The 26274-nt window shown below is 35.1% G+C and overlaps 2 protein-coding genes across 3 annotated transcripts; one reads left to right on the top strand and one right to left on the bottom strand.

The window, feature by feature from the left end:
* The first annotated feature begins 6248 nt into the window (after positions 1-6248).
* Positions 6249-11090, top strand: LOC136229711 (BTB/POZ domain-containing protein At2g04740). Of its 2 annotated transcripts, none has more exons than XM_066018614.1 (5): positions 6249-6850; positions 8609-9371; positions 9637-9673; positions 9751-9884; positions 10540-11090. In XM_066018614.1, the coding sequence occupies exons 1-5, from the start codon at positions 6376-6378 to the stop codon at positions 10883-10885; spliced, it is 1755 nt and encodes a 584-aa protein (XP_065874686.1). In that variant the 5' UTR covers positions 6249-6375; the 3' UTR covers positions 10886-11090. The 2 variants fall into 2 exon arrangements, with proteins under 2 accessions (XP_065874686.1, XP_065874688.1); XM_066018616.1 differs by having other exon boundaries at positions 8612-9371.
* A 270-nt stretch (positions 11091-11360) lies between these two features.
* Positions 11361-17478, bottom strand: LOC136229630 (fimbrin-5). The gene is made up of 15 exons (XM_066018543.1): positions 17240-17478; positions 16993-17121; positions 16747-16917; positions 16391-16635; positions 16132-16303; positions 16001-16039; positions 15795-15863; positions 15570-15686; positions 15061-15272; positions 14259-14417; positions 13975-14174; positions 13296-13459; positions 13118-13214; positions 12811-12902; positions 11361-11757 (listed from the first exon to the last, which is right to left on the bottom strand). Exons 2-15 carry the CDS (start codon positions 17077-17079, stop codon positions 11584-11586), a joined length of 1998 nt encoding a protein of 665 aa, XP_065874615.1. The 5' UTR covers positions 17080-17121; positions 17240-17478; the 3' UTR covers positions 11361-11583.
* Between the last annotated feature and the right edge of the window lie 8796 nt (positions 17479-26274).

A 26274-nucleotide genomic window follows, 5' to 3' on the forward strand; every position in this document is an offset into this window, starting at 1 on the left:
ATTACAAGGTTCACTTAATCCGTCGTTGGAACGAATTAAGGTTTTAAAACGTGATGTTTTAAGAAATGGTTTAAAAATGTCAAGAAAACGTTATTTACACTTTAGGAATATCTAGAAAACTTTAAGTTTAAATAAGCAAATTAAACTCTCTTTTTGTGATTTTACTTTCCCTTTTTCACTCAATTAACCTTTAACATTATCGTAATTACAACAATAAACCAACTAAACCAAAATTCCTCAATTGAAAACCAATTTAAAACCATGTCCCCAAATGCCAAAAAGAATAAGGAAGAATATGTACATATATACATATATATATTTTTAGATAAAAATAATGATATACATATAACTTTGAAAACCAAGCAAAGAATACCCTATAGTATAGCTAAGTATATGTATAGTAATGAAAATAACACTAAGTATGATATATTATGATCAAAACATGTAAAAATGATGAGGCAAGTTCACAAATAAGAAAATAACCTTTGATTCAAAAACAATATTTACATCAGAACCCAAAAACCAATTAATCATCCCAAAAGTCACAAAAACTATACATATATACTTATATAATTTACAAAACCAAATCAATATAAGTTAAATTTCTAACATAACATAAATAGACATATAATATGTTGATAATAATTATATAAACCAAAAATATATTTATCAAGTATTTTACATAATTAAATAGAGATATATTTAAGAAGAAATGTCAAAAAGATAAGAAAAAGACTAAAACATGGGTATTTAAGGTTCCAGCAGCTTTACCGATGGAACATCCGTCGGTAAACAGCTATTAGTGACAGAAAATGTAGAATTACAGAAATAGTCCACAACTTTCCAGATTTATTCAAAAGCGTTAGATTAGATCTATTCTATCGTTTTGGACTTCCGAACTACCAAAAATGGATCATAGTCTATAACGGAGGTTCCTAAAACGACGTTTTTATTTTAAAACGTTATTTTGAAATATTTTTAAAACTTATAATTACAACGTTTTTAATACCCGAACTACCTTTGAATCGTATCACGGTTCGTATTGGGATATTAAAACGAGGTTTTTATTTTAAAACAAAACCGAACGTTTATCTAATACGAGACGAAAATTAAATAAATACGAAAAATTAAGTAAAACGTGATAAATAAATAAATAACTAAATAAATAAAATTATAACATAAAAATAAATAAATAAAGGAAATAAATTAAATAAAATAAAACGAGTCTAGTCCTCGGATAATACCTCAAGATCGGTATCTGACAGTCGAAGTCGGTCGATTCCACGAGTTGTGATTTTCCGGTTTTTTGTGTTTTTCGTCTTTTTAGTAAAAATTTTAACTTTTGGGAAATTTGGACTTTTTGAGAAAAAAAAATATTTTTCTCAAAAAAATTCACTTTCTCTCTCTAAAAATGTCTAGAGTGAGAAAGCTCTCCAAAATTCCTCCTCCCTTCTTGCATGGGGATCCGTGCCTTAAATAGGCAACGGGTCCCGGAAACTTTGGGCGTCGCCCAAAGCCGGTTGGGCGGACGCCCAACTTTCGTTGGGCGAACGCCCAACTATCGTTGGGTGTATGCCCAACTTCAGTTGGGCGCGCGTCCAACCAGCGTTGGGCGCGCGCGCCCAGCTGACGTTGGGCGTTCGCCCAACGAGCGTTGGGCGTCCGCCCAACGTCGCTGGGCGCTCGCCCAGCGGCTGCCGGGCGCGCTCGCCCAGCGGCCGCCGGGCGTGCGTCCCGCGCTGTCAGGCGTGCGTCCAACTGTCGTCGGACACGCGTCGACTGCCGCTAGGCGCTCGCACCACGTCGCTGAGCACTTGCGAGCCGTCCACTTGACGACTGCGACTCCTATTAACTTCTTCCATTTTTATTATATATTTTTGCTTTAAAACCTCCGGAACCAACCGCTTCGACCGTCTTGTTACAGGTTTTCATCATAGGTCCTCCGACTCGGTGTCTACAAAATGAAAACAAACAAAAAGAAGAGGGGAGGAGAAAAGTTTAGAGAAAATTAAGAGAAACGCAAATGTGAAATACTACAAATGTCATCATTGATAAACCTGTGGCAAAAATCAGGAGCGGAAGGCCATCAATTGATCATTGAAGAAGAGACTCCAAATTTTACCAAAGCATCAGCAACTCTATTTCCTTCCCTAAAGATGTGAGAAAACAGAATGTTCATCCTAGAGCAAATACTGAGACAGTGCAACCATTCTTGTCGAATACTCCAAGGAACATCCATGGAATGATGTCTAAGCAGATTAACAACGTACATTGAGTCTTACTCAACCCAAAGCGGATGCCAATTTTTCTCCCAAGCGAGTTCAATTGCGAAAATAGCGGCTCTCAATTCAGCCATATAAGCAAAAGAAGGAGGGGTAGAAAAAGCAAAACAACCCTTGGGAAAACCTCGATAGTTGCGAAAAATACCACCTGCTCCAGCCTCGCCAGGAGTGCCAAAAGCAGAGCCGTCCACATTGACTTTAACCCAGTCCGGAGGAGGTTTAAGCCAGTGGACCGGAATAATGTTGGGAGCAGGGGGCGGCCTAGGAGAAGCAAGAAGGCTGGATAAGATAACGATATCTCTCCGCGAAGAGCAAAAACCTTTAGAAAAGGCAAAGGACTCGCGAATCATTCGAAATAGCTTGATCTTCGAGTGCTAAATAGAAGGAGAAACATCTTTAAAGATTGCTTCATTCCGATAATGCCAGATTAACCAGATGCAAGTGATTGCGGCAACACGCCAGATTGAAGACACCTGGGAGCCAAAATGAATGCAACGGAGATTGCTGAAGAAGTGGATGAATTGGGAATGTCGAGGTAAAGAGCAGGCAAAATGAATCTCAAGGGCCCTCTAAAGAGAATCTGCAAAAGAACAACTAATGAATAAATGATTAATGGACTCAGCATCCCTGCCACAAAGAACACAGCAAGAGGCAATGGAGAATCCCAAGCACCGCAGGAGATCGTGAGTCGGAACCCGTCCATGCAAAACTCTCCAGAAAGTAAAGGAGCGAGAAGGGGGAGTGTGAGCATTCCAAATAAATTTATACCAGTCCACCGAAGAGGAACTGGGACTGATAACCAAATAGTATTCTTTGGCAGAGAAAATACCCTTTGTGGAGGGTTGCCAAGCGCAGAAATCAATAATATCTCTACCCCTGTGAATAGAACGAATACTGACTTGAACAACCGAAGGAAGATTTCCTAAACCAAGCCACTCCAAATTTACCAAAAAGTCATCAACAGAATTATAGCGCAAACGCTTTTCCTGATGATCGAGACCCAATCGGTCCGCTACCGAAGGAATTATCCACCTATCAGTCCAGAAGTTGAGCTTTGAAGATTGGCCAATCCACCAAAAGGCCTGTTCCTAAATGGATGAATAAACAAACTTACAAGAAGACCAAATCGAGGAAGGAGCAATGGTAGCTTTAGGCAAACCAGAGACAGCCAGAAATCTAGATTTCATCAGAGAAATAGCAAGACTGGTTCCTCGAATTAAATCCCAACACATCTTACCCAAGAGAGCCTCATTAAAGATCTTAAAGTCCTTAATGCCCAAACCTCCATTCTCCAAACTTTTGCAACAAGTTTGCCAGGGAACCGTGATTAGCTTCCTCTGATCAATACAACCCGTCCAAAGGAAGTTCCTAACACTTCTATTGAGCTTTTTCAACAATCCTACTGGCCACTTATAGATCAAGAATGAGTGAACCAGAGATCCAGTAATAGCAGACTTAATTAGAGTTAAACGCCCTACAAAGGAGAGAGAGCTTCCTTTCCACTTGCTAAATTGAGAGAGAAATTTGTCTGCAAGGCTGCTGAGATGACGAACCCTAGGAGCACCAATAAATAGAGGGACTCCTAAGTAACTGAAAGGAAGGGACTCCAAACGGATACCAAGACAATGAGCCAGACGAACCCTCCTCGGAGGACTCACCTGAGACCCAAAAAAGACAGCAGATTTATCCCAACTAACATGTTGACCGGAGATCTGACCATAGAGTAGGAAGAAATCCTTGAGAGAATACATGTTGTTTAAGGAAGCTACTCCAAAAATGAGCACGTCATCAGCAAAGAGAAGATGAGAGGGAAAAGAGAATTAGAGAGATTAGTACATAGGAGAATAACTACCCTCCTGTACCATTTTAGCAATCCAACGAGAGAAAAAATCCTCAGCAATGTCAAACAGAAGAGGAGAGAGGGGATCCCCTTGTCTAACCCCTCTAGAACAAGAAAAGTAACCCTTTGGAGAACCATTAATGATCACAGAAATACGAGCTGATGCCAGAATGTTAAGGATCCAATCCCTGAAAGTGAGAGAAAAACCAAAGGAATCCAGCACAGCTAAGAGGAAGTTCCAATCTAAAGTTTCAAAAGTCTTACGAATATCAATTTTTAAAGCCATGTGACCACCAAAACGTTTTCTGTCAAACATATTAACTCCCTCAGAAGATAAGGCAATGCACTGATGAATTAATTTTAATTATATTATTATATTTATCTATAAAAAGATTATTTAAATTAAATGTGAAAATAAAATAATAATATTTACTTTATATACTATATCTAAGAGTTCTACAGAATTTAAATTAATCCCTGAAATCTCTCTAATTCTCTGCATATCTATATATAATATAAAATATAATATAAAACAGTAACGATGGAGCTGATGTGTCACTTCCTCATTTTTTACTGATAAAAAATATAATATATTAACTTTAATTATATTATAATATTTACTTATAAAAAGATTATTTTATCCGTACTATATCTAAGAGTTCTACATAATTTAAATTAATCCCTAAAATCTCTTTAATTCTCTACATATCTATATATACTATAAAACAGTAACGATGGAACTGAGGTGTCACTTCCTACTTTTTTACTGATAAAAAATATAATATAATATATAATATATTAATTTTAATTCTATTATTATATCTATCTATAAAAAGATTATTTAAAGTAAATGTGAAAATAAAATAATAATATTTAATTTATATAGCACCTTTATGTCATTAATTGTAATTATTAGATTATATTTTTATTAATATCTATATATAATATATAATAATATAAAACAATAACGATGGAACTGAGGTGTCACTTCCTCATTTTTCACTGATAAAAAATATAATATAATATATAATATTAATTTTAATTCTATTATTATATTTATCTATAAAAAAATTATTTAAAGTAAATATGAAAATAAAATAATAATATTTAATTTATATAGCACCTTTATGTCATTAATTGTAATTATTAGATTATATTTTTATTAATATTTATATATTAAGATGAATCCGTGCATCGCACGGGCCAAAAACTAGTCTATATCTAAAAGTTATACATAATTTAAATTAATCCCTAAAATCTCTCTAATTCTCTGCATATCTATATATATATATATATATATATATATATATATATATATATATATATATATAATATAAAACAGCAACGATGGAGCTGAAGTGTCACTTCCTCATTTTTTACTGATAAAAAATATATTAAAAAATATAATATATTAACTTTAATTATATTATTATATTTATTTATAAAAAGATTATTTTATCCATACTATATCTAAGAGTTCTACAGAATTTAAATTAATCCCTAAAATCTCTCTAATTCTCTACATATCTATATCTAAAAGTTCTACATAATTTAAATTAATCTATAAAATCTCTTTAATTCTCTACATATCTATCTATATATAATATAAAATAGTAACGATGGAGTTGAAGTATCACTTCATTATTTTTTACTGATAAAAAATATAATATAAAATATAGGGTCCTGATATTTACAGCCCTAAGGGCTGTAAATAAGAACCTTAAAATTCTTATTATTAGTGCTATTTTTATTTTCCAATACCTAAAATTTGTTAATACTTTAATATTTAAATATTTAAATACATTTATCATAATATATTGTTATATTTCCAATACAATTAATTCTCTTTTTTATTGAAAATATAAGAAAACACATGGATAATTAATGCTTATATATAACCCTTAAGGTTGTATATATCATTTACCTAAAATATAATATATTAATTTTAGTTATATTATTATATTTATTTATAAAAAAATTATTTAAATTAAATGTGAAAATAAAATAATAATATTTAATTTATATAATATATTTACGTGATTAATTGTAATTATTAAATTATATTTATTTTCATATTTATATATTAAAATATATTTATATATTAAAATGAATCCTTAGGTTTGAAATTGGTGTTAGTTTTTCTGTGACACAAAAATCGAAGCCGGAGTCTGCAAATCATTCTTCAACTCCAAAAACAAAGATGACATAGTGTTACGTCTCCTTCAAGCTTAAGTACACAAGAAAGGGATAAAAATGCCCCCAACTAACCACCGATGGACCCTTGATGCAGACCTAGACGGAATCGACCTAGACGCGTCCGATTTCTCCTCCTCTCTCCCGCTCAAGAAGGTTCCAAACGGCGACGTTTTTGAGGCTTCCCGTGCCGGCGACATTGACCGCCTCAAATACTTACTGGAGTCGGGCGTGAATGTTAACGCCAGGGACCAGTGGGATTCCGTAGCTTTGTATTATGCCTGCTTGGCCGGCCATCTCGATGCCGCTAGGATGTTATTGGAGAGCGGAGCTATATGCTCCGAGCATACTTTTGACGGGGATAGGTGTCACTATGCTGCCTTGAATTTGAAGGTTCGGAAGCTTTTGAAGGCTTTTGAAGCCAGACCGCCGCCTTTGGGACCGCTTCAGGCGGCGTTAAGAGATACTTTCCTAGCTTGTGCGGCTAATAAGGATTACACAGAACAGGCTGAGCTTGGGGGTTTTCAAGTTTCAGGTGGTGCTTTATCTCCTCTTTTAATATTAGGCTTCTGTTAACTGCATTAGCTGAGGCGAATTTGCATGAATTTCTTAATTTACTCTTATTGGTGCCTTTTTATGTATGGTCAAATCACTAGTAGTTTACTGGTCTGGAGACTAGAGAGTAGAAGTTTGTGCATGCTCGGTGCTAAGAATATTCGAAATTAGAAAAATTTGATAGTTTCGATATTCATGTATACCAAATGGTGATTGTTGGCTTTCACTTTTGTTCCTGCTTTGTGCATAAGTTTCTGCTTTCCTATGTTAGAGTCTTTTTTTTTTTTTTTTTTTTTGAAAGTTAATTTTTTCATAACATATATTACTAGTTCTTTTTTATATTTTAAGGTTTTTCGAAGTATTACTTGTTTTAGTGTACATAAGAGCTTGCCAAAAATGCATAGGTAATATAAAACTTTATATAAAAATGAACAAATTCATAACCTTAAAAGACAATTAAAACCGGAGAGTAGTTCATGGAGGTGATAGCTTCAACTGAATATCTTGTCTTTCAGTGTAATGTTCATACTGGAATGTTTGTATACACAGCATAAAACTACTGTTTCTGTGTACCTTCTCGATATGTTGTATGTAACCTGAGAAAAGAGCAAAATCCTTAAAATGTTCTGATTGAGAAATAAATTTGAGACCATAATATGGACGATTTATACCAAATGGAAGGATCGGTATCAGTAAACAGATGAGGGAACAAATTTAGTTCAGAAATTATGACAGAGATGAAACTAATTGGTGGCTTTATTTGGCTATTAATGAGAATGCTGCCTGTTTAACTTTTAGGAAGAAGATGTGCAATACATTTTTCACCCTCCTTCTTTTATTGTGGGAAATAGAGATGATGGTAAGCTTCATATTTCATATGGAATATGGTTGTTAAAGGCGAGGCTCAAGGTCCTGCGCCTAATAAGTCCTAGGCGAGGCTCTGTTTAAAAGGCTCTCGCATTGTGTGCCTTGCCTGGGCTTAGCAGGCTCTTCTCAGGCGCTCCTCTTCTGTGTTTTGATTAATTATTAGGCTGTTAATATTTTTCAATGCTCACTTATCCTCCCACTTATCCTGTTCAGTAAAATTAAATCTAAATCGTTGATCTAATTAAAGAATAAAAGATACACAAAAATAGAAGGGAGGGAAGAAAAGTAAGAGACGTAAAGGAGAGGAGTTCCTTTTGTAGTGCGACGCAAGAAATCAACAGAGGTCTGCTTCAGTTCTAGCTAGTCTATGTTGTCAACGACACTTAACTTGGTGTTTTTGACGTTTAATATTATGTTTTTATGTGGGTTTGTCCTGTTTGTGTGGTTATAAGTGCCTTTTAGTTCATCATAACTCGTGCCTTAACTACTAATAGAGTATCAGTGACATTAATATCAAGTATTGACAATTAGATTTTGTATCTATTTTTTTTTCTTGTTCTGTGCCTTTTGTTCATTAGGCACGCACCTGAGCCTTGTGCCTAGGCACTAGGACCCCCTAGCGCCTTAGTGCTCCTTGCACCTTTAACAACAATGATATGGAATGCTACTGTCTTGTCAAGCCTCTGTCAAAGTTTTGCTTATGCAAATATATATGTTAAAATAACAACATCCTTCAATTCATATGTTGACGGCATGATCTAGAATGTCTTCGTTGATGCTTTTTAAGTAGCCAGACAACTTATTGTGGTTGTGAATCTCTTTTCTTCTCAGAAAAATATGGATGTGACATTTGATGTGTGACGTTATTCAGTAGGTGTTTCATCCAGTGTGATGTCGAATTCCAACCACTTCTCTCCGGATGTGACATTTTTTGTTCAGGGTAGGGCAATTGAAGCTCACAGAGTCATATTAAGTGCTCGGTCTCCATTTTTTAGGAGGAAGTTTGAAAATGATTGGAGATACCGAAGTGAAGTGAGGTTCGCTAGAGAGAAGTTGTCTTATCCTGCTCTTTACAGCCTCATCCACTTCTTCTATTCTGACAGGCTAGAAATTGCTGTTGATGACATGGAAGATCTTGTAAGAATTTGCAAAGTATGCAAATGTGACTCCCTACAAAGGATCATTGAGAAAGAATTGATTCATCAAAAATATGCAGATTACAAAGCACTGAGAGATTTGGACAACTCTCAGAAACGTTACATCTTACAGGGTGCATCACTTCCCGAGGAAGATCGGCTTCCTGCTGCCCTGCATCGTATCCTTCAGGCTTCTTTAGCTAAATGCACTGTGGACAAGAGCCTGGATGGTAGTGTTGATAGTTTAGCATACTCCTTTGGTTCATTGCAGATGAGAGATTCTGTAAATGATCTTGCTGATGTTTGTATAAGAGTGGGTAAGAAAAATTTTCGCTGCCATCAAGTGATTTTAGCATCAAGATCGGAGTACTTCAGAGCAAGATTGGCCCGAATGAAAGATTTTCATGAAGGGAAGGATGGGTTACCCATTGAAGCTCTTCTGTGTCTTGAAGAGCACGATTTGAGCTTGGAGACGCTGGAGAAAATGGTGGAGTATATGTAAGTGTTTTATGTTTCGTGTAGCATTCTGCTTAATCAAAATTATTTAGGAAGTTATCTTCTGGTTTATATGCACTGGTTGTGATTATGCCTCTCCTTACATTAGAGGTTTTCTAGTCCTAGAAATAGTTGATGCATCAACCAAATATATGTTGCTTAGTTGACTTTAGTTTGAGTTGTTGGAACTGCTATTTATAATTGAATTAGTTACCATAAATCCTGAATTAATTATTGGAGGACTTATTGTGAACCTTGGTTGGTCCAGGTATACTGATAGTTTGAAGGATATAGATCCAGATCAGGTATCCTATATTTTTTTATTTAAATGGCTCGTCCACAAGTTAATTTGTGTTCAATACCCACTGAATTAATTTTGCAGGCAGAGGAGATGTTTGATGCTGCTTCAAGATATCTATTATTTCCTCTCAAGCGTGCTGTAGCTGATGCGATATTGCCACACCTGGAAATGGTTTCACCTGCAGAACTGTGTCATTGGCTTATTTTGTCAGACATGTAAGCTGTCATTTCTTCTTTCCTTTTCGTGCTGAATAATTTTGATTGGTATTTTTATCTGAATATAGCTGAGATAGTTTTAAATTATTCACGACTTAGGAATACAACAGTTTCTGTGACTCTGCCCCGTGACGCTTCTTGTTAGTTATTCAGGTTTAAGTGAGGTTCTTCACTCCATGAGAGTTCTCTCCATGTGTTTATCTTAAAAAAATTCCCATTAATTATATATTCATCTGGGTTGAGTGATTAAATACCAAGGCCTTGTGAAGTGGGAGTATGGGGCCAATTTAGCCTATAAAGTAAAAAAATAAGCTTCCACACTCTGTGAAACTCGTATGAACCAAACCTCTCTTCTTTCCTTTTCATGATTTATGGGGGCAAGTCTGTTTGGCCAATAACCTGGAGAATCATGATGGGCTTTTTGAGACTTTATGGGGCAAATTCTCCTCGAGATTTAGTTTCGCAGGGCAAATTTGTTTTATCCTGACTGAGCTTAAGCTCCTACTCCGAAGTCCTGTACGTCTGTCTTGAGGAGATCAAAGATTCTAAATTCGTTCTTTCATACAGCTGGAAATTTGGACATGTCGACTGAATATTCCTTGTGATTAATGGATTTGTTTCGACCAAGTTATTAATAGCAAAACATCATGTGCAGGTATGGTGTGTGGAAGATCCGAGAGTACTGCCTAGATACGATAGCTTGCAATTTTGAAACATTTGCTGATACTCGTGAGTTCCGAGCAATGCTTCTGACGCTGCCTCCGCCATCTGGAGATTCTTCACTTCGCACTACAGCTCCAAGTGCTCCAGGAGCTGTTATAAATACTGACCAAGCAAATCTGCTTGATGATTTGCGAGAGAAATGGCTTGAGGCTGAGGCTGCTGAGCTCGACAAGAGAGATGAAAGTGCATTACTTTTTGACAAGCGGCTTGAGATGCTTATGGTTGTGGCAGAAAAAGAAAAATCTGATGCACCTACTGATGAAGACTGCTCAGAATGAATATTAATTACACCTTCAAATTTGCACATGAATTAGATGTCCAAGATATAGTGGTTGGACATTGTTTGGTGGTCATATCTATATAGCTTGTATGATTTATATTGTATGCAATTTTGTAAGTATAGTATACATAGTATAAAATGCTGAGTGAGTTGAGTCTTGCAGTGTCTTGGGATTTTTTCTTTTAATAAAAATTCATTTCATAGATAGTCTTATCAACCTTTCGTTATGCACTGTCTGGAAACCATTTATTTTAAAAAACACAATTCGATTAGAATTTCTAAATGATTTATAATTCTGGCAAATGATCTTATTTCTAAAGAAAATTACTAAATTCTCTTGCTTAATTTCTTCCAGACAAGGAAACTTGATGAGGAAATAAGATTGAATTTCTTCAAAATTCATCAAATAAGGGGTCAATGCTCCATTCCATGGATGCCAAACTTTCTAATTGTCGCATTTGCTATAAAGACCATTTCTCTTTCAATCAAAATTTATTTAGTGCAGCTGAGTGAACTTTCAAGTTACAAAAATAGGCCTAAGAAGAACAAGCTATACTTACAAAAAAAAAAAAAAATTAATTTACACGAAAAAATTCTGCTTCTGTTTTGAACTCTTGGTAACTGGATTGTTAGTTCACTCTTTTGTTATTGTAAAGGAAATTGATGGTGCATTTAGGACAGGACAGGACAGGACACTCAGCTTCCTTCAAGGGTTTCTACAGCAGCATCATCCATAGTCATATCATCCACAGGTTGTGAGGACGTATCACCACTATCGTCAATAGCAGATGAATCTGTCTCTGTAGCCTGTTGCTGCAGGCTCCAGTACATTATACTTGCTGTCAAGATAAGCATCATCTTCTGGTTTACCTGTTATAATCATACAATTCAATAAACAACATAAACTGGAACTGTCGATGTTGTTTAATGCTATGGTATCTTTTTCATATGGAAACTATCAAAGAAAATCAGAACTGCACATTGAAAAAGTTGATGGTATATGAAGATGCAGGATCTATGTCAGTGCAAGAAACACACAACTTAAGCAGTAATTTGATGTGTTGTTCCCAACTTGGAAACTACCTTGATCTGGTCAACTAAATGTTATATTGTTTTTCTTCTATTTTTTTTTTTATGCTTATGATGCTAAGAGCTAAGTCCATCTTGAATTGATTTTTCATTTCCTTCATTGCTGTCGATATGAAAATTTCTTTATGCCAATGCCTCAGCCTGACTAAACTAGAAAACGAACGATGCACCCTTAGTTCATTCCCAATGGTTACAACAATCACTCATCTACTAATTGACCTTTTCCACATCTTTGCGACACTCATTTTGTTAAGCATCATCACTGCCCAACATTTCTGTCATAAAGAACTCCCTTGCCGACTTACTTGGGAATTTATGGTCCAGTAAAATTTACAATGCATTTCTGTCTTTTTCACTTCTGAGAAACCTCCATTCCCTTTAACCTAACCCTGCTTCTCTCACTTTCCCTAAAGGACAGCCCGGTGCACTACGCGTCCCCGCTAAGCGAGAGCCCGGGGAGGGGTCCCACCACAAGGGTGTATTGGGAGCAAGCTTTCCCCTGCCAATATATATTTTTTTTGGCAAGAGGCCGCTCTTAAGACTCGAACCCGTGATCTCTCGATCACACAACAACAACGTTTACCGTTGCGCCAAGGCTCGCCCTCCTCTCGGTTTCCCTGCCATGCTAAAATTGCATCGCATGTATGTTCTTAGTTTTACTGGACTTCAAGCCTTATATAGAGCTTTGTTATCGTTCTAGCTTCTAATTAGCTGTATTTTTAAGATCTTTCCATCATAACTAGTATCATCAGCAAAAGTCGTGCATAAAGACATCATTTTCATTTTGTATTTCACTGCATTCATGAGCAAACAAGGTGAGATGAAGAGCCTGACCTCTATGATGTCCTCATGTAATAAGAAAATGGAGCACCCAAGCTTCCTGGCAACACTGATTATATAGGTAGCATTCAATTTCTTGTCTTCCTCTGCAATGTTAGTAACATGAAATGAGAGTTTGCCTTAAAGATTCATTTATATGTTACCAAAATAGCTGTGCAGGTCTCAGTTTAATCCTCTTTTATATGCAAAAACGACCTCAAGGTTAGCACAGTGTCTTGTTTTATATAGGGAGATTTTAAGGTGGGTCACCTCGAGGAAAAAAGAGAGAGAGAGAAAAAATGAAAAAAGAAGAATAACGTACCAGTTTCTCCTTTTGTAACCACAGACCAATTGACTACCCTTGGCTCTACTGAACTAAGAAGCTCAAGAAAGAAAATTCCATTTGATAGGGTTCTATCCTGAATAAGAAAATATGAGATGCTAGAAGGTGGATAATGTGATGGAATTGAATTGTATACAAAAGGGAACTTTTCATTTACCTTGAAGCTATCCATATGAGATTTTCGACCTGCTTTCTTCACTTTGGCGTTTGCCCAATTTAGGATGTCAGCGTCTGTAATTTCTTTACCATGGGAGTGGGAGTGAGATCTCAAGTTTCTCAGGAGTTGAAGCATGTTAAACCTCATTAGCTGCCATAAATATGCTGGGGTGTGAAAGAAGAGGCAGGAGTCAATTCTTTCCAAAATGAAGTCAAAAGCACTTGAATGCAACAAACTGAGAAAAAGAAATTCTAGAAACAAGAAGCTAAGGTGATTGTTAACAAAGTGCATCGCCATTGAAGCAAGTCATTTTTAACCAATCAATATGTTAGCAATGCAAAAGAGTTCCATATAATGATAGAGAAAGCAGATATTCTACTCCTCATGGAAACACAGCCACCCACCTGCTGCATAATCAAGGCATTAAAATATGGATGCATAGTTTGATCCAAGTTGTAGGCACCATTAAAACTAGAGAATTAAAAACAATATTGCAAAGAATTTAAGGGAGCAGGTGACTTCAAATAATAAATTCTAACTAGCAATGCTTTCCATCAGATATCCAAAAACTTGAAGAAGCATAACCAGCGAAAAGCTGTAATTCATTTATAGAACGTTGCAAAATTGTGAGTAGCATAAAGGCATTTTGATAGGATATTTAAAAGAAAGGCGAACTAACCTAATATGAGCTTCTTATTTCCCTGGACTATGTCATTCCCAGCAACATTGACAAGGGAAAAATTCAATTCCTTTCCTATTTTTATAACTTGGTTGCAATTCTCAACTTTTCTGAATGGCATTTTTATAGGAGGTTTAGTTGCCTGTTTCCAATTAACTGATCCAGATGAAACTTTGTCGAGCACTTCTAAAAGAACCCACCTGCATTAAGCAAGTGCTAACTGTCAGCCAAATGTTAACAGGGCATCTGAATAATTGCTCTGAGGAGAAAACTAAAAGGCTCACCCAGTTCTGACATCCTCAAAAACATTATTAACATATGTAACAATGTCAAGACTGTTAATCCACAGCCGGAAGCATCTCTCTTCCCTAGAAGTTTGGGCATCATCCTCCACCATCATCTCAGCAAAGGACATCTTATCATTGTCAACTTTTAATCCATTCCTGCATAAAATATAAAGATCGTATGAGCCAAATTTCATTCATGCATGTTGCAATTAGCGAACATCGACCTAAGTTTTTCATTTTATTTAATTCCCCAAATCTAGCAACTGGAGAAGATCAATCCAAAATAAGAAGACATGAATGACAATTGGTGTAATTTCCAAGAGAACAGCTCATGTAAGTTCTTCAATTGCTCATGGTAGTTCGTCATTTACACTTCCAGTTTGATTCTTCAAGCCTACATGAATGTGTTAACTAGAATATGTGGCCAAGTGCCTCTATTGTGCCACAAACTCTAATAGCCTAATTAGAGCCATTATATGGAATTCATATCGACATAAACTGATGTTAAAAGAAACGGCTCGCTAGAGATGCATGAAATTCTGATAGCACATAATCTGCAGTTTATTGAAAATAAAGTAATTCCTACCATAGAGAGATATTATCTATTGAGATCGAGAGGAGACAGATAAAGTTAAAAATATTAGATGATCTTAATAGATAAACTTATATAGAACTCAAATTTTGTAGCAATAAAGTGAATTCTAGAAGTAAGTATGGCAGAAATGTACACATGAAGAACTTAAAGGTAGTATATATGCAAGGAAAACATGCAATAAATTTTGTTTTTCTTGTCATTTACCTGTGCTGGAATACTTGGGCAACGAATGCAAGATTAAGATTGGCGGAGCCCTCAAGAATGTCTTTAGTAGTGAGGAATCCTTGGCAATCTAGTTTCTCTGCTTGATCAAGAACTAACTTTGCTCTCTCCATGGGAGTAGTAGCACCGGTTGTGGCAGGGCCACTCAGTTCTGGGGCAAGACTTTTAAGCAGGTGAATATAGGCCTCTCCATCCTGCAAGATGCCCACAGCACAGTTTCAACCAGAAAAAGGAAAAGATACAGTTCTAACTAAAGCACAAAATCTGTGCATAGTGCATACTATCGCTAAAAGCTACTGACGTAAACCAGACCTGAAGTTATTTAAATACTAGTAAAAGTGCAAATAATGAATGATTCTCTTTCTTGCTCAATAAGATACTTTGGATGTTCAATAATCTGAAAATGCAGGCAAACGTACTCAAACAAACTGACTTCTTCTGATTGACATCAAGCCACCAAGGCTATATAATAAAATAGTTAGCATCCATACCTTTACATCAGATGTGAAGTTTGTAACTTCTTTAGTGTAACCAGCTTTCTTTAAATGAAAATTCATCCACTTCAGCAAAACTTTTTCAGGGGCTAAATTCATAAGCTCCTCCACTTCCTGAAAGTTTAGTATATAATATGAAAATGGTAGCAGAGATAGATTCAACAATTCATACAAGATTTCTCACGTTTACAGAAAAAAATTCAAAAGAAGGCCAAACTAAACCTTGCTGTCATCTGCCAATTCCAAAAGTTGAGGAGTTTTCTTCAAATTAAGATCTGCTAACAATTGAATCTGAAGTTGCAACCACATTATTATCCCACAAGTTCAAAATATCCAAACTCTTCAGTTCTTATCAGACTATCATGATCACAAGGTTTTCAATCAATAATATGAATCTACATATAAAGGAAGAAACTAGAGTTGAGTACCTTGATAACTTGGGAAATCAATCCAAGTACTAGATGGGGCTGGAGAAAAAGGGAATAGAAGCCTTTAGTACATTGCAAACAGTAAAGATGAATATGGCACGATTCCAATTACTAAAACTAGTCTTGCTTACTCTAGCTTCAACAAGGTCCTGTGTTCCAATATTAACAACTGTACAGCCAATAGCTTTTGCCGAATTAAGGCCAAGGGTGTGGTTCTCATTCCTCTCCCATGGGTTAAGGTCCTTTTTTTTGTTAATAGCTCGTTCATCTATAGTCCCAGGGACGGCCAGATTAATAAGCTTGCTGCATAAAGCATAAAACATCATTAGTACATGCAAACTATGTCTTTCAAAACAGGATATAGGATCACCAAGGGGGCATAAAATATACCAGAGAAGAACACCATCTTTTATGAGATCAAATATAGCATTCGTATTTGGATCTAAAGGAAGATATTCCTTCAAGAATGAATCTTCCTTCAAGTAATTGTTAATGTGTGTAACATAGGAAGTTTTCTCGGATTCGTTAATGTTATGGCGAAAAGTGGTTGTGGATGCCTTGAGAAATGAGGAAGAATATCTTAGTTTTTTACCAACCAATTTTGCAGGTACTCTTGTTTGCACATTTAAATATGCCTGTCCATCAACAAAAAGATAAAAAAAGAAATTCATCAATTGCAAGTACCAAGAGTATCATATCAAGAACAAGACCAAAGCTGTTGCAATCTCTAAGCTTCAAAGACTAACCCGGAGGAAGGTTTCAAAATCAAATTCTTCTTCTGCATTGGTATAAGACTCAGCTAAAATAGCTTTAATCTCGGTCTCATTAAAAACCTCACTGAAAGGCCTCAATTTTACAAAAGCAGAAGGCAAATCCGCCACTTTGACTCGACCCACCTGATTCCTTGCAGATATAAACTACAACAGAGATGCAAAATCCATTCAGAAATTTCTATTTAACATAATTGAAAAGTGAACTCAAATTCCTAATACCTTAGACTTGAGTGTGCGTAACTCGACTTGGGTAAATTGGCCCTGAAGCCATGGATCAGAGACAAGAATACCCACATAACTAGACATCTTTTCCAATCCTTATCCTCGCTCGCTCCAGCTAGAATGAAACTGGTAGGAAACCCACATTGCGTAAACCCATAAGCTTGTTAGAATGCATATCATGGATTAATTGATTGATACTAATAATTGAGAAAATAATTAACCAAAAAAGAAAAAGAGTACAAACCCAATAAAGAAGACAATGATTTAGAGGCGGAATTAGCGTGTACATGCTACATATTAGATGATTCAGGAACGATGATCAGTCAGAAAGCGAGAAAATTACTGAAACCCAGAAGAGAAAATGCAAATACAGAGATGTATTGCAATTTTGGGTATTTGAGCGAAAAGAGGAGCTCAGTGATGTTAGGAAATCCAATGGATGGATGGAGTGAATAAGATGGAGAGAAAACCTCTTTGCCTCTGATACCCGCGAAAACAGGACTCTTATGAAATTAGTAAAATATTACCAACCAAATTTACATTTCTCACCTTTTCATTCTCCTCATTTAATTTCAACTACTTCAATTACTTGTCAATGTCAAAAGAGCACCCGTGGCCCAAGAACTGACAAACCTGTAATATATTAATAAACGAAAAATGAGTGTTTGAACAAGAGAAGAGGAATGAGAACAAACAAAAAGAGGAGTGGGGAGAAAAGTTTAGGAAAGTTAAGAAAAACGCAATTGAGAAATACTACAAGCAGGAGGAGCTGAAGGCCATCAATTGATCACTGAGGAAGAGATTCCAAACTTTGCCAGTGCATCAACAACTCTATTTCCTTCCCTAAAGATGTCTGAATGTTCATCCTAGAGCAAATACTGACACAATGCAACCATTCTTAACGAATACTCCAAGGAACATCCATGGAACGATGTCTAAGCAGATTAACAACATACATTGAGTCTGACTCAACCCAAAGCTGATGCCAATTTTTCTTCCAGGCAAGTTCAATTGCAAAAATAGCGGCTATCAATTCAGCCATATAAGCAAAAGAATGAGTGGAAAAGCAAAACAGCCTTTGGGAAATCCACGATAGTTGTAAAAAATACCTCCCGCTCCTGCCTCGCCTGGAGTGCCAAAAGCAGAGCCGTCCACATTGACTTTAACCCAGCCCGGAGGAGGTTTAAGCTAATGGACCGGAATAATGTTGGGAGGCGGAGGCGGCCTAGGAGAAGCCAGAAGACGGGATAAGATAACATCATCTCTCCGTGAAGAGCAAAAACCTTTAGAAGTGGCAAAGGACTCTCGAATCATTCGAAAGAGGGTGATCTTCGAGTGCTGAATGCCAGATTAACCAGATGCAAGTGACAGCGCCAACATGCCAGATCATCGACACTTGTGAGCCAAAATGAATGCTACGAAGAGAGCTGAAGAAGTGGATGAATTGTGAATAACGAGGCAAAGAGCAGTCAAAGTGAAACTCAAGAGCCCTCCAAAGAGAATATGTAAAAGAACAGCCAATGAATAGGTGGTTAATGGACTCAGCATCCCTACCACATAGAATACAACGAGAGGCAAAGGAGAATCTAAGATGCTGCAGGAGGTTGTGAGTCGGAACCCGGCCATGCAAAACTCTCCAGAAAGTGAAGGAACGAGAAGGGGGAGTGTGAGCATTCCAAACAAATTTATACCAGTCCACCGAAGAGGAACTAGGACTGATAATCGAATAGTACTTTTTGGCAGAGAAAATACCCTTCGTAGAGGGTTGCTAAGCGCAAAAATCAAGATCATCTCTACCCTTGTGAATAGTTCGAATACTGTCTTGAACAATCAAAGGAAGAGTGCCGAAGTCAAGCCACTCTAAATTAACCAAAAAATCATCAACAACAGAATTAAAGCGTGAACGCTTATCCTGATAATCAAGACCCAATTTATCCACCACCGATGGAATGATCCTTCTAACTTTTATATATATATATATATATCAATCTAAAATAATAAAAGTATAACTATTAAAAAATTAAAAAATTTACGGTATCACTTTTGGATTAATTTGACAAAATTTATCAAATTGTGGACTAAATTAGTGTTTAAAATTTATTTTCAACCAAATTGAAACTTATGAGAGAAAAAACGAGGGAGTCAATTTAGTCCCTTTATTTTATGTCATACCACTGGTTTTTTTTATATATAAACAGAAATCTTGTATTACCGAACAAATCAAGTACAATCATTTTAAATATAAGAAGAAGCACACCGAGAAATTTTTTCTACAAGAATTTCCAACGGAAAAAGAGAGCCCGTCCGAGCTGCTAAATAATGTGCTATTAAATTAGCTTGCTGTTTCTTATGAATAAAATCAATTGACAAAAAGGATTTTGTCTCCTCCAAAATATCCTCAATAATTACACCTATAGAATTAGCTACAACTTGGTCACCTCTTATCAATTTGATCGCAGATACAGAGTCAGAAGCCACTAACAGGGGCGGAGATGGGGAGGGGTCCGGGTCCGACCGCCGGAACCACCATGACCACGAGTAGTTTCAGTCCCCCTTGTCTCCATGAAATTTGAGGCGATGGTGGTTCCAGCCCTCTGTTTCCAAGAAATAATGATCGGGTGCTGAATTAGCACCCAAAATTGGCCTAGGTCCCGCTAAGCCTCTCTAAATCCAAAATTCTAATTTTTTTGGTCTATTAGGCTTCTCTAAATCGAAAATTTCAATTTTTTTGGTATGTTAGGTCCTCTCTAGATCCAAGCTTCTAATTTTTTGGTTTGTTAAGCGCTGCTTGAATCTAAATTTCTAATTTTTTTTTGACGTGTTAGATCTTTCTTAAATTCAAATTTCTAATTTTTTTAGCCTATTAGACGGTCTCTAAATCCAATTTTTTCTATTAGACATAATTTTTTTTTGATATGTTAAGAATTTTAAACACAATATAACTTAATTTTGAAAAGTTTTACATTGATACTTAAAAATTAGTTATTGACCACTCCGATTATAATCCATATGCATTTACTAAAAAAATTTGAACAGAAAAAAAAAATACACACCATGTGTAAAATCGGCCTCCCAACCAAACAATCCTGTATTCGCTACTGGCGACTGATATAGCACTAAATCCACAATCACGAGCAATCCGAATTGAATATAGAATCGATATCAACTCAGCGTGTACGGCCGACAAAGTTGTACCAATTGGCCCGTCCCTGACAAATTAACAAGACCATTGCAATCTCTTACAACCATACAAAAAGAACCCACAAAATTTCTGTTTGAAAAAGCGGCGTAACAATTTAGTTTATAATTCCGGAAAAATAGGAGGACGCTACAAATACAAATACATAGCAGCTCCATCAGCAAATGAATTAAATCCAGGATGCACAATATAATCAGCAGTGGCAAGCAAATCTCCTTGGCTATTGGACAAAAGACCCATCACCGCCATCGTCAAACACACGACCATGAACTGCAGCCATTGCATTGACACCTGCAAATTTAAACGACAAGCCTCCATATAAGCCAACATTAGATCACAACTCCAGCATCTCATTAAACCCAGCATTCCCGACCCATCGAGAACCCGACCCAGCAGGAAATGAACGACCAGAACCACCAAGCAACCCGCCACATAGCTAGTCAAAGAATTCTTTAACTGATGCAATTGATTTCAAACCTCCCAAACAAGGTTTTCCATGGATAACCTGATTCCGCATATCAAATGTAATAGATTACACCACAGAAAATCCCAAATTCTTCTTTTGATAAATAATGCAAAACAGCAGCAAACCAATTCAAAAAAATCAAATATTGGACCTTATTACGGTGCAGCATTCGCGTCGCCCACGTCGTGCACCAAGCAACCCCGCCACATAACTAGCCAAAGAATTCTTAACTTATGCAATTGATTTCAAACCTCCCAAACAAGGTTTTCTATGGATAACCTGATTCCGCATACCAAATGTAATAGATTACATCACAGAAAATCCCAAATCCTTCCTTTGATAAATAATGCAAAACAGCAGCAAACCAACTCAAAAAATCCAATATTGGATCTTATTACGGTGCAGCATTCGCGTCGTCCATATCGTGCGGGTGCACCCATAATCCGGTGGTTAATCAATTGCACCCCAGCGTGTGAGAGAGTCTTTTAAAACCCATTTACTTATAAACTAGTTAAATCTCTTCTTTCTTTTCTATGTGAGACGTGAATGCTTAATTTCATTTTATCTTCTTTCAAATCATTTTCGTTCACTTTTCAGCATCAATTTCTCATTCATCATTTGTCCGTTTTGAGTTTATAATATATTTTTAAAAAGACCTTGCGACATAGAATACGTTGATATATTTCAATTTATTCTGAATTTAATTTATTCGTTATATATTTAAGACTGAAATTAACAAAAAAAAAAAATAATAAACCAAAAGTTGTTTATAATTTATTTTGGATATATATAATATATAAAAATAATTTTAAATTAATTATATATATTTAAATATAAATATTATTTATTTATTTATTACGTTATCCAGTTCGACTAATCCGAGCCATCCGGTCCGACCAAGCCAGTGGCGGAGCCAGGATTTAAGACTTGGGGAGCTAATTTTAGTTACGTACTTTGTGGTAATTTTTTAAACTCCAGCCCGTCAGGGTTGGAATTTTTTTTTTTTTTTTGCATCCAGCATGATAATTTTTTTAGTATATGTTCAATGTTGATTTTCTAAACTAAAACACCTAAATTTTTGTAGTTTTTGTGTGTTGAGTGTAAAAAAATTAAAACTTCTAAGCCTAAAAGAAGTAGAAATATTTAATGTTTTATAAATCCAACATTAATTTCTTAAAAATTACATTTCGAAAAAAAAAACTTTAAAAGAGTTGTAGGGAAAAAAAACACTTGGGATAAATAAAAGCGAAAAAATGAGACTCAAAGGGTTTGAACCCATAACATTTTACAACAAAACAAGCCTCTTAACCATCTCAACATTCTGTTATATCAGTATAAACACGTATTAATATACTAAAATTAGGGGGGGCTATGAACTAATGGACATATTTTACTCAAGGGTGGAGTCGGTAGCCGGGGGGCCGGAGCCCCCCCGAGCTCTGGGCTGGCTCCGCCCCTGGACCAAGTAATCCGTGACCCAGTCATCAATCCGGTTTGATATCCGGTAACATTGAAAAAATCTAAGCCTGGTAATTTATAACCAGGATAAACCAAATTCGCATTCTTCCAATATAATCTAGTACCATGACAATCCTTAAAAAGATGAATTTAAGATTCAACATAATAACCACAGAATCGAAAACATCCCTGCAAATTAATACATTTCTTTAAAAGATTTGCAAAACATGGCAAAACATTTTTTTGCTGCACACCACATAGTATGAATAAACTTTGTCCGGACTTTAATCTTCCAAAGAGAACTCCAAAATTGATCCGTACCCACAAAACTACTCGCTTGGTTTGAGTTTAACCTCATAACTTCAATGACTATTTTATATCTCGATTTCACCAAATACTCCCCAATCTTTGAATGGATCCAAAATAGGGAATCAGAACCAATCCTTCTACTCAAAGGAATCCTTAAAATTGCAGTAGCAATATCATGTGTGAAATAATGATTAATCAAATCCTCCTTCCAACAAAAAGGATCAAAGTTAATCAAACAAGAAACCCCAGTTGTTAGAGTTGGATTCAAAAGATATAACGGCCGATTACAAGAAACCTTAATTGTTGGAGTTGGATTCAAAAGATATAACGACCGATTATAAGAAACCTTAATTGTTGGAGTTGGCTTTCCATCAAATTGACCGATCTTCCATCCTCTATTATCCAACGGTTTCTTTCATAAACAACATGTCTAGCCTTTAACATACTTCGTCAGATATGACTAGCACAAAAGCCAATTATGGCATCCATCACTCCATTCCTAGGGAAGTACTTAGGTGCCATTTGGTTCGCGGAATAGAATGGAACGGAATAGAATGGTTATTCCAAAGGAATAGAATAGCAAAGAATGGAATAGAAATTCTTAGGAATTACTATTCCTATGTTTGGTTGGTGGAATAAGGTAGAATGGAATAGATAATTTTTTTATTAAAAAGACAATATTATCCTTAAATGTAATTTCTTATTTCTTTTAAAATTTTAATTTTTTATTATAAATTGTTCAAATATTTAATATATATTATTTTAAAAAATATATAAAAAATAGAAAAGTGGGAAACACGAAAGACGAAAAATACATTAAAAACGAAAAAACAATAAGAACATGAAAACGGAAAAATTGTAAAAACACGAAAAAAGAGAGGTAAAAAAACAAAATGTAAAAGCGCAAAAAAAAAAAAAAAAACACAAAAACAAAAGAAAAAAATGAGATAAAAGTGGAAAAGGGTGAAAACGCGAAAACATATAAACGTGTTAACACAAAAAAAAAAACACACACACGCAAAATATGAAAAAACACAAAAAATGTGCAAACCGTAAAAAACACAAAAACATGTGGAAAACACGAAAATGTGAAAAAAATGAAAAACGTGAAAAAATCGAAAAACACGAAAACATGAAAAAGTGTTAAAAACACGAAAAATGCGTTTATAACGTTTTTTTATGTTTTTTCGTGTTTCCCAAGTTTTCTTGTTTTTTCCGTTTGTTCACGTTTTCGTATTTTTCACGTTTTGTCATGTTATTGTGTTTTATTTTGCATTTTTTCAATTTTTCACGTTTTAGTTTTTTGGTTTTTCCCCTTTTTGTTTTTTTCGCGTTTTTGTATTTTTCGTATTTTGTTACTTTTTCGTGTTATTCACGTTTTTCCATGTTTTTCATATTTTTTCATATTTTTGTGTTTTTAACGTTTTCATGTTTTGTTTGCGTTTTTCGCATTTTCATGTTTTTCACATATTGTCACGTTTTTTAATATTTCGTGTTTTGTCACTTTTTCGCGCTGTGTTTTTCGTGTGTTTGCTTTTTTTTTGCGTCTTCGTGCTTTTCGCATTTGTTCACGTTTTCATGTTTTTCGCGTTTTTTATTTTTTGCATATTCTCGTGTTTGTAACATTTTAACATTTTTCGTGTTTCATATTTTTACATTTTTTAACGTTTTCGTCATTTTTTCATTTTTCACGTTTTATATGATATAAATTATGGATCGACCAAAATTTATAAGATTTGGGAAAGTGATTAGAGAGAAGATTGAGGATTTAATGGAGGATAATTTTGTAAATTACAAAAATATAATATTAGGAATAGGCTATTCCTAACCTAAATTGAAGAATAACTATTCCATGAAATCAAGGAATAGGGATTCCATGGAATAGCTATTCCATAAAAAAATCAACCAAAGGTGGGAATAGCTATTCTATTCACCCTTTATTCCGCGAACCAAACGAGCCCTTAGTGTTTAAAAACCTATGAACAAAGTGAATTAGAGAATTCAACCATCCTCCAAAACAAGCATAGCAAAATTAAAAGAGTAAATATTCCTGAAACCCAAACGACCCTCTTCCTTAAGCAAACACATTTTATCCCAATAAACCCAATGAATCTATCTTTTTCCAGAATCACGATTCCACCAAACCGGGCCGTTATTTGCTGCAATTCATCATAGAAAGACTTAGGCAACAAAAAAACAACTTATTAAATATTGAGGGACCGCATGTGTTACACACTTAATCAAGACCTCTTTTCCCCTATACATTTTATGCCAATAAACCCAATGAATCCGTTTTGTCATACTACTGAATTTTATTTTGTAATAAACTCATACTGTATGGTAACAAGAACAAAAATATCATAATATTTTGATCTTTGTTATTCTTTAACATTTGATATTTTATTTTACTATTGAGTACTTAATTTTTTTTTTTGAAAATATGTACTTAAATATATTTAATACTTTTATTTATTACAAGTTGTACTTTTAATTATTTAAAGAAACTCAATGTATAAATTTAAAAATATCATATGTTTATCAATGGTTTGAGTGGTTAAGGGTCTCAAGTCGCTTAAACTAGATTTCGAGTTTGAATTCTGACATACATAGAAAGCTTTAATTGAAAGATGATTCACCTAAAGGATGACTGGCGAACTTCGAACTAACAAATCATAAAAAACTATAAAAAAATACATTTAGACTTAATGTATAAAATTGTTCAATACTGTTTCACCTATAATTAATTTTGGACTGTTGGGTAATTATATCACATAATTTGGTCCTAATTGGAGAAGACATGAAAGAAGGAGGTGCAAGAGCTATGTTAGAGCATGATGGAGGGCTAATTGTGCAATTTCGATCGAAAAGACAATGGGCCAATATGATAAATCTAACATAAGTTAAGGGGAAAGGTGTTATTTGTCTTTGAAATATGAAGTGGGCTGCCAAAGTAAAAGGAAAAAGAAGTGAGAAAAGAAGTGGCTTAGTGGATAGTTAAGGATCTTATTGGCTAACAATTAGATCTACGTGGAACAGTTACATAACTTCTTTAGTATTTTGGAACTTACAAGGAACGTGGCAGTTATAACATGAAGATAGTGGGCGTAAGCAGTTACGGACTCAAGAGAGAGAAACGGTATAAAAGGGAAAATGTTCGAGGAAGAAGGGACAAATGAATCAAACACACAAACTAAATAGAATTCAAACAATTCTTCAAATGGATTTTAGCTAAATACTTTTTTTCTCATTCTATTGTAAGTTCTAGCTTTAGTTACCTCAATTACTCAATTTCAATCTTTTTCAATTCAAGTTTATTTACATTTCTTGGCATTGTTTTCCGTTTATTAGTCTTCTAGATTCGGCTACTATTTTCAAACTTTTTTCATGCCTTTTAAGCTTTTTGCACATTCATCTGATTAAAAGTAAGATCTAATATAGGTTTTGTAGTTTTTTCACAAAATTACTGGTACACTCGTACATCAATCACAAAAGGCGTTAAACAAATACGTTTAACATTATGCAAATGAATTAATTTTGGACCAAATCAAAAATACAATAAATAAAAAACATTTCTTGTCAACTTCTATTTGTTGTGTGGTTAGTTAGAGTCTAAAATTGTTCTAGCTATACAATATTAAGTCTAACATTGAGCATTTTTATGTTATATTTAAATTTATTTTTCTCTAATAAACATAAACAACAAACGCTTTGTGAATCTTACTATTCATCGCTTTTCCTCACATTGTGTGTATTTTTATGATTATTCAACCTGATGGTGTCCAATGGTGGGGTCGTGGGGTATATGGATGGCTCAAAAACTGCAGAAGTACCTGACTTGAGAACTAAT

Source organism: Euphorbia lathyris, chromosome 5 (genome assembly GCF_963576675.1).
Source record: "Euphorbia lathyris chromosome 5, ddEupLath1.1, whole genome shotgun sequence".
NCBI lineage: Eukaryota > Viridiplantae > Streptophyta > Magnoliopsida > Malpighiales > Euphorbiaceae > Euphorbia > Euphorbia lathyris.